Source organism: Notamacropus eugenii, chromosome 2, assembly GCF_028372415.1.
Source record: "Notamacropus eugenii isolate mMacEug1 chromosome 2, mMacEug1.pri_v2, whole genome shotgun sequence".
In the NCBI taxonomy this organism is placed as follows: Eukaryota; Metazoa; Chordata; class Mammalia; order Diprotodontia; family Macropodidae; genus Notamacropus; species Notamacropus eugenii.
In genome coordinates, this window is record NC_092873.1 from 356,374,217 (window position 1) to 356,383,603 (window position 9,387).

At 38.3% G+C, this 9,387-nt stretch overlaps 1 protein-coding gene across 1 annotated transcript; it reads right to left on the reverse strand.

Moving 5' to 3' along the window:
- Nucleotides 1-1,485: 1,485 nt before the first annotated feature.
- On the reverse strand, nt 1,486-8,857 carry LOC140528494 (keratin, type I cytoskeletal 24-like). The gene is made up of 8 exons (XM_072646377.1): nt 8,084-8,857; nt 7,067-7,149; nt 6,112-6,268; nt 5,707-5,868; nt 5,477-5,602; nt 3,514-3,731; nt 2,747-2,868; nt 1,486-1,819 (listed from the first exon to the last, which is right to left on the reverse strand). The coding sequence occupies exons 1-8, from the start codon at nt 8,630-8,632 to the stop codon at nt 1,716-1,718; spliced, it is 1,521 nt and encodes a 506-aa protein (XP_072502478.1). The 5' UTR covers nt 8,633-8,857; the 3' UTR covers nt 1,486-1,715.
- Between the last annotated feature and the right edge of the window lie 530 nt (nt 8,858-9,387).

Here is a 9,387-nt window from a genome sequence, read left to right on the forward strand (position 1 = left end):
ATCAGGATGACTGGAGATGACCCAGGATGAGACAATTGGGTTAAATGACTTGCCCAAGGTCACACAGCTAGGGAATGTCAAATGTCTGAGGTGAGATTTGAACTCAGGCCCTCCTGACTCCTATACTGGTGCTCTATCCACTTCCCTGCCTAGCTGCCCTGCTCTTCCCAGTATCCCTTGCCAGAATGCTATCCTTTGTAAGAAAGAATAAAAAAGAGAGGAGGAGAGGACAGTTCAGCAGGCCTAACCAAAACCAATCGAGTCTGACAGTGTATTTCCCTTGTTCCATACTCATCAGTCCCCCATTTCTGCAAAGAAAGGAGAGAGGTGCATTTCTTTATCTTCTCATTTGTTTGACTTATAAGGTCACTTTTAACCTGGTTTCACTTTTAACTATCTGACTGTATTTCATATTATTTTCCCCCAATAGAATGTAATTTCCTTGAGGAGAGAGGTCTTCCCTTCCTTCTTTCCTCCCTTCCTTTCTTCCTCCCTCCCTTCCTTCTTTCTTTCCTTCCTTCCCTTCTTCTTTCCTTTTCTTCTTCTTCTTCTTCCTTCCCTTAGTTCCTAGTATAGTGCAGGGCACATAGCAGGCACTTAATAAATGCTTGTTGATTGACTTGAGCCTGTAAAATCAATCTTCTGTCAGGCCTGTTTCCTAAGTATCCCTGGAACAAGTCTCTCCCCATTGCCTGTAGCACTTTTACCTGGTACCATCATACTGAAGCATTTCATCTTATAGTTTCTTGGATTATTTGCTAATTCTTTTGTGTTTTAGTTTGCTCCTGTAGCTGAGGGCAGGGACCATCTCTCAGTTATTTTCTATCTGCCTTAGTGTCCTGCATTTAGCATGAAGCCTGGACACTGGTTCTCAATAAAGACTGATTGACTGGCTATATTTCTCTTGTCTGCTTCCAGAGGCTAAGCATTTAACTTGGGGTTCAGAGACTGGAAAGTGTTATCTTTAGTGGACAGATAATTTTCTGTGTGATCGGGAGAAAAACATAATTGTCTTGCTTCTATGTAAAATAAGGATGTTTCTTGTGAGCGTTGGCTAATAATATCAATCTTAGGGGAAAATGCCATGCTAAAAATGCTAATCTTGCAGGGTTATTATGATTGACCATAACTAACCATAACTTAATTCAGGACCATGAGCTGTCTAAACCATCCAGTACTATAGGATGGTTACCTAGCAGATGAAAAGCTTGCCTCAGAGACAGGAAGAACTATGTTCAAATCTTTCTTCTGACACATACTGGTTAAGTGACACTGAACAAATTCCTTAACCTCTTAGGAGTACCCCTCTACTCCCTGTCCCCATTCCTAACATGCTATGTTGTAGACTAGGTGTTGATCTGTACTGGCAGATGGAGTTTCCCTGCTGGGAGTTCCCCTCACGAATGAACTCATGTCTGGTTTCTTCACCTCCAAACATTTATACATCTCCAACACAAGTTTAATGAACTTGCAAAAAAAGGTAAGTTTATTGAAGCATAGAAGCAGTTTGATATACAAGTTTTCATTTCTATTTTGACAAGGATCATTCTAATAAGAAAGGGAAAAAAAGCAGAAACTTTGATGAGACATTCATCCACTGGGGGACTGAAGCAAGTTCCTTGGGCTCTTCAGGATTCTGACTTGGTCCAAAGAGATTTCTTCATTTGTGACTTTCTATTTGTTTCATTGAAAGGCACTGTTGATCCCAAACTTGTCTATTTGACCTTGACCTCAGAAACATTACTGACTTGAGATGAGACAACTTTGCCATTCACAACCTCCTCTACAATAGTTTTGGTTACCCTGGTTTTGTTTGAATCTGAAGAGGAGAAAAAAAGGAAAAATGAGTAGGTTAGAATTTGGAATTGCAGAGATAAAAAAATCATAAAAATACAAGTTTTGATGTGGATTCAATTTAGTCCCATGAGAAATCCTGAGTGCTGAGGTCTAATGATGACACTTCTCTCCTCTCAGTAGGAGGATGGTGGGCTGCAGCTGCAGAATACTGCATGTGCTGTCAGATAGGTACATAGGGAGGTAGGTAGATAGATAGGTAGACATGACAGTTTATTTTGCTTAGTGGTTTCTTTCCTTCCTTCCTTCCTTCCTTCCTTCCTTCCTTCCTTCCTTCCTTCCTTCCTTCCTTCCTTCCTTCCTTCCTTCCTTCCTTCCTTCCTTCCTTCCTTCTTTCCTTCCTTCCTTCCTTCTTTCCTTCCTCTCTTCCTTCCTTTCTCCCTCCCTTTCTCTCTTTCTTTTTTCTCTCCCTTTTCTCTCTCTCTTTCTTTCTTCATGAGAATGGGTAATAGATACAAGAAAATATTGGGAAAATAAAGTAATATTAAAAAAAAGTATCATCAAAATTTTTTTTAAAAATGTGGAATTTTAAGCTACTGCAATTTTTTAAAGCAGAGATTAACCTTTTTTTCCCATCATGGACCCCTTAGGTAGTCTGGTAAAGCCTATAACTTCCTTCTCAGAATGAATATACTTAAATAATTAAGAGAAGTGCTAAATTTCAGTTAGGAGTTAGTGAAAATAAAGCTGTATTTCATTTTTGTCATCCAAGTTCGCAATCTGCCCTGAAATCTATCCATAGATCCCTTGGGGATTTATCTGTGGATCCAAGTTAATTCCTGGTTTAAAGTGTTGTGATTTTTTGGGAGACAACAAATCATATACATTTATTATGTTTCTTAATTGCATATAACTTAACACGATTGTAATGAAAGCATTTTAATCTCATGACCTTTTCCTTGCCCTGAAGAGTTTCCACCTCTTGAGTCATCATGGGATGTTGAGCCCCTGTTCCCTGATTTCCAAGAATTTGATCCTCCTGATCCTCCGGATCCTCCAGGATACTGGAGAAATCTATTGGAGAAAAATTTCAGGATTAGTTTCCCCCATATTTTAAAAACAATCTATACAAAGCAAATTCTACTTCTTGTAGAAAAGGGGAAAAGAGAACCAAAGTTTATATAGGAACATGGATTTAGAGGTGGAAGGGATGTTGAAGGTCTTTTAGAACTTAACCCATTTTACAAATTAGAAAACTAAGATGTAGAGAGAAAAAGTGATTTGGCAGAGATCACTTGTTCAGTTTCTGTTGTGACCCACTCTTCATGACCCCATTTAGGATTTTCTTGCCATTTCCTTCTAGGAAAAAAGGGTTAAGTGACTTACTCAAGGTCACACAGCTAGCAAGTGTCTGAAGTTAGATTTGAATTTAGGTCCTCCTGACTCCAGGGCCCGCATTCTATCCACCATGCCACCTACCTTCCCAGTAGACATCACATAGGTTGCAAATGGCAGGGACTTGAACCCAGGGCCTCTAATTCATACTCTTTTCATCATGCTCTGGGGAGAGGGGACTACTCATAGTCCACAAAGCTATTTTCTTTGCCTACCTTTTGTTTAGAATCTAGCTGTTATTTTATAATGCATCATTCCCCCTCCTTTATTTGTAAGAGAATTGCATGAAGGTGTGCTTCTCATCTACCCAAGGCTTTTGCTTACCCTCCTTCTCCATCAAGCAGGCGGCGGTAAGTCTCGATCTCCATCTCCAGGCGGGTCTTAATATTCAACAGCTGTTCGTACTCGGAATTCTGACACTCCATCTCTCCTCTGATCTCGCAGATTTGTTGCTCCAGGCTGCTGATCTGCATCTGCAGCTGGGAGAGCTGGGCCACATAGTCTGCCTCAGTGTCTGCCAGGGTGCCTTCCAGGGAGCTTTTCTGTCAACAAAAAGCACAACCAACGTGAATAAAAAGTAATATGATTCTTGAAGAAAAGGGGCTGGTTCCATGAAGTCGCTTCATTTTCTACCAGTGGGCATCTGCATCATTTTCTGTATCATTAAACCATGGTCTAAGAACTGCATATAGTGCTGGGAAGTTAATTGACTTGCTTAGGATCACACAGCTAGTACTTGCCAGAGTCAGGCAACAAATTATATCAGCCATTGTAATGTCTTTACTTTCTGCCATCCTCAGTGAGAATTATCTCTTTGTTGAAATCTATTATAGAATTCTGTGAAGCAAACATTGAAGTGCCTACTATGTGTAGGACACTGTGTTGGGTACTGGAAATTCAAAGATGAAACTGAAATAATCTCCATCCTCAAGGAACTTATAGTCTGCTGGAGATAGAAGCAACAAACACACAAGTCTGTAGATACAAAGCCTATACAATGTCGGGAGAAAGACAGGAGAAAGGAAGGGAATGAGCATTCATAGATTGCCTGCAGTATGCCAGGGCATTGTGCTAAGTGCATTTTTAAAATCTCATTTGATCCTCATGAAAACGCTATATGAGGTAGGAGCTATTATTGTCCTCATTTTATAGTTGAGGAAACAAAGGCAAACGGAGATTATTATTAACATTATTGTTACTACTACTACTACTACTACTACTACTACTACTACTACTACTACTAATAATAATAATAATAATTATAGCTAACATTTCTATAGTGCCTGAAGGGCAGCTAGGTGGTGCAGGGGACAGAGCACTGAGTCTGGAGTCAGGAAGACTCATCTTCCTGAGTTCAAACCTGGGCTTGGACATGTATAAGGTGCATGATCCTATTTGCCTCAGTTCCTCATCTGTAAAATGGGAATATGCTGGAGAAAGAAGTGGCAAACTACTTCCAATGTCTTTGCCAAGAAAACCCCATGAACTATGTCCATGGGGTCATGAAGAGTCAGACACAAAATCAATAAGGGATTCTATGAGGTGGAGGGAATGAGAGTGCATTCCATCCCTAGGAAAAGTCCTATGCAAAAGACTGGAAGCCAGAGATCAAATGTTATGCTCAGGGAACAGAGAGCAGTCCAGTTTGAAAGCAATATAGAGTGTGTGAAGGAGTGTAATATGATATAAAACTGGAAATGATTATGAAGGGCTTGAAATGTGAGGCTGAGAATTTTCTCCTAGAGATAACTGAAAATTTTAGAATTAGGGTTGGGGTAATGATAACCAATAGCATTGGCTACATGTTAAAAATTTAATGATAAATATAATTATATATAATATACAATTAATTATGTATAAGTTATATAATATATAATAATGTACACATATAGGATATAATTATATGTAATTAATGTAATATATAAGATATAAAATACATATAATAGAAAATGTAAATATATTATTTATAACATAAATATATAGTACATCATATAATTGTATATAATACAATAAGTATAAAATATATGATATATTTTATACAACTATATGTAATATAATTATAATCATTTTTTTACAGTTCTCCTGTATATGCAAGTTCCTTTTTGTGCTACCTAGCAGAGATTTTTTGGCAAAGTGAAAGTCACCAATACAAAAATGGTGTTTTCATGAATTCTTCTTATGTGGTTTGAAAAAGAAACAAGTATTTATTAAGCACGTACTGTGTGCCAGGTACTGTGCTTTGCTGGCAAACATTAACTCATTTGAAAAGCCACCCTTAAGTACGCACCATCGCCAGTTGGGACTGAAGCTCAATTTCAAGACCTTGAAGAGTTCGTTTCAGCTCAGTTATCTCTGTCTTGGCTGAGCTGGCTGCCCCAGCATCAGTAGAGATCTGGGCTTGCAGGGAGGCACTCTGAAGATGAAAATGAAAAGTGGGTTGGAGAACTTGCCACAAAAGTGCTACAAGTAGCTTGTTTGGGCTCATGATTTGGGATCCTTTCTCTGGGATTGCTTTACCTGCTTGTTGAACTGCTCCTCTGCTTCTCTCCGGTTTTGTTCGGCTAGTTCTTCATACTGTGCTCTCATGTCATTCAGTAGCTTAGTCAGATCAGTGCCTGGAGCTGCGTTCATTTCCACCGTCACATCGCCTCCGGAGGATCCCTGCATGCTCTTCATTTCCTAGCAGGAGGAAGGAAAAACCATTGGGAGCAAGAATGCAACAAATTACTTCTAAAATACAGTTGCTTATAGTGTCAAGATAAGGAAAACTAGAACAATGTAGTAAGTTCATTCTTATGTAGTCTTTGATAAGATGTTCAAAGAGCAATCAAGTGGATATTTTACTATTAAGTAAGTGAATTATTAGAGAATATTTTTTTTAAAAGCAAGACTTGGTTTAATTCAGTAGACCATGTGGATTACCTCCTCATGATTCTTCTTGAGATAAGCCAGTTCTTCAGTCAGGCTTTCAATCTGCATCTCCAGGTCAGATCTGTTCATAGTCAGATCATCCAGGACCTTGCGAAGGCCATTGGTATCAGTCTCAACACTTTGTCTGAGATATAGTTCATTTTCATATCTGAAAAAGGTAGTAGGAATAAATTACTATTATCTATATCAGTCACTTCTTTTGGTCAAACGAAAATTTTGAGTTGACAATAGAAATTCATATAGAATCTAATTAGTAATATTTAATCTTTATGTAGTTCTTTTCTTTTGAACTGGACCTATGATTTTATTGGTATAGGGATTCTCTGGTGAGGAAACGCCCTCTATCAGTATAGATTAGCATCAGTTCTGCATTTTATAGCCTGGAGCTTTGGGTAATGGTGAGAAGTTAAATCACTTGTCTACAGTCAGGCAACCAGTATATGTCAGAGGTGGTATATGCCACTTACTCTTAGGCCAGCTTTCTATCCATTACATACTGCCTCTCATGGCACCTGATACTTAATAAAATATTTTTGCATTATTGGCTATCTTGTAAAGAGGATCTTCCAATTTAAGTAAAATGCAAAAATAGATAGTGAAATAAGAATTCCATCTTCAAGGCTTTCGGATGAAAGAAATATATTGAGTTCTAGACCTAAATCTCTTTAGATTTTTCTTTCTTCTCAATGAGAGGCATAAGTTTAATCTATCTCTTCCATGAATATGAAATAACTTCCAGAGAACAAGTTTTCTCTTATAGGATAGAATGCTATTTCTTTTTAATGTGATTTTTGGTAAAATCATAACTTTTAAAATTGGGTGCTTTTTTAGTGTCTTAAGTAGGAGTAATTATACTCAAGAACTTTTTTCCATAGCAAATCAAATTGAGGACATTAAATTTTAATTCTCCAATAATGCTTAGTTGGAAAGAGCTAATTTTTCTTACTTCAATCTGAAGTCATCAGCAGCCAGTCGGGCATTATCAATCTGTAGGACAACCCCAGCATTCTCAATAGTGGCAGCAATGATCTAGAAAATAGAAAAAATCATGAGACAATGAGTCAATTAAAAAAAATGCTGAAGTTAGAAGAGACAGACTGGTCATATTCTAACTTTTACTAGTTTTCTCAGAATTAAGTTGATGTCAAGAATGTGATTGATAATAGTAGCAGTAACTAAGCTACAATTGTATCTAGAGAATATCCTACATATAATAAGATTATAGGTTTATAGCCTGAAGATATTTTAGAGGTCATCTATTATTATATTATACTTATTTGCCAATAAGAAATAGATCCGGGGAATGTAGGGATAGAGGTCAATTTCAGAGGAGCTGGTGCAACGTATTTCATCTTTCCTGGATGACGGCATTTGTATCTAATCCAGACTGTCACTGTGCATCAATTCATACAGAAAATAGAACAAAATGATAATCACACTTTCCCCGAAATGCTTTATCCTTTTCCTGAGTTTTCATTGCAGGACTGGCTAAAATTGATGCTGATGCTGAATCTTGGGAAAGCTATTGTAAAGAGAATCCCCCACATTCATGTATGAGGCTGATGCTAGAATTCAGTCTTGATTCTAGGATGTCACAGAAATTAGTACATCACAGAAACAAGATTACTGTGGTAGAGGTGGCCATGGAATAACTGAAAGTGGATGACTTTGGTCCAGTGCCATCAATCTGAAGTGTACATTTTTATTAGTGTAACTGTTTATAGTTTAAATTCTACTCACACATGAAAAGCAACTCAACAATGAATAATGAACGCAAAATGAATAGGTTGATATTCAGGCTTCCTGTCTCTTAGGAATTTAAAAGATCTGCTATATCCATAACATGACAAACATTTTCCAAGCAATTCATTAGTTTCAATTTTTCACATCAATACATTATCTGAATAAAGTCTGGCCGTCATACATAAGATATCATAAAGTACTCCAGTGTACACCTTCTTACCTGATTCCTCAGATCTTCCATGATTGAATTATAGTGGCTGTAGTCTTTCCTAGACCCAGAATCTCTAGATCCAGGTCCAAATTTATCATACCACTCCTTGATCTTGATCTCCAGATCAGTGTTGGCCTCCTCCAGAGCACGGACCTTGTCCAGGTAGCTTGCCAAGCGGTCATTGAGATTCTGCATGGTTTGCTTCTCACTTCCAGAGAGAAGACCACCATCACTGGAACCAAAGGCCCCCCCACCAGCACCCCCACCAACACCACCACCATAACTATAAAAACCTCCACTGGCCCCACCACCAAAGCCAGCACCAGAGCTTCCATAGCCTCCCACTACTGAGCTGCTACTGAATCCACCTCCGAAGCCCCCTCCAAACCCACTGCTGAAACCTCCACCCAGTCCACTGCTGCTCGAGCCTCCAAAGCCCCGAGATGAGCTACCCCCGATGCCACATCTGCTGCTACTGCTGAAGCTACTTCCACCACTGGACACTCTGGCATAGCCACTCCCTCCAGCTCGGGAAGAAACCCTAGAGAGACAAGACATGTTGCTCTGGTCAATGTTTCTCTTGCCCCAATGTAAGAGAGGAATGGAAGTAAAGAGTGCATTGATAGAGGCAGCTTTTGGGCCTTTATATACAAAGTTTTAGGGTGTTTCTTTTCTGTCACATTTTAATCCCAGTTGCCTTTTTCTAATCCATAATTAGATAATTTCTTTTCAACAAACCAACTTTACTGGCTCCTTTTCTGAAGCTAGGTCAGGGCCTGAGGGTGTTTGCTATATCAGGAAGGAAAGAGGGTGGAGCAAAGGCAAATTTTTCAGTATTAGACTTTTAATCTTTCTGAAATTCTGATGACCATTCATTTCTCAAAGTCCATAATTCTAATACTATTACATTTGCTTTGTAGTTTCCCAACTTTTTGCATAGTCCTCACATTCAGAAAGAGAAAATTAAAAGCCATTGGTAAAAATGAGAATGACTTTTCTATCAAAAAAATTTTTTTGAATCCATATTATTTTCCAGTCAAATCACACTGGTGTCAGTATTAGCTCTAGAAATTCTTGGGAATTTGATAATTTGAACTTAGATGTTTTTGCTTGACTAAAATCTGTAAGGGCTATTGATGCTTCTGTATTTGCAGTCATTTCAAATATACCAAGGATGAAGATCTCTCCTGGCAACTCACTTTCATGATATAATAATTTTTATAATTACTGAACCTAGAAAGCTTTCCCCAGTCTTTTTATCTTCCTTCATCTCTTTCCTTCCTATTGCTCAACTCAATCTTTTCATTTGCCCA

Coding starts and splice junctions, on each gene's coding strand:
- LOC140528494 (XM_072646377.1), bottom strand. CDS start 8,632: ATGTCTTGTCTCTCTAGGGTTTCTTCCCGAGCTGGAGGGAGTGGCTAT. Junction 5,869..6,111: donor TCAAGAAGAATCATGAGGAG/GTAATCCACATG, acceptor TCCTCCTGCTAG/GAAATGAAGAGCATGCAGGG. Junction 3,732..5,476: donor TTCAGTCCCAACTGGCGATG/GTGCGTACTTAA, acceptor TTTTGTTGACAG/AAAAGCTCCCTGGAAGGCAC.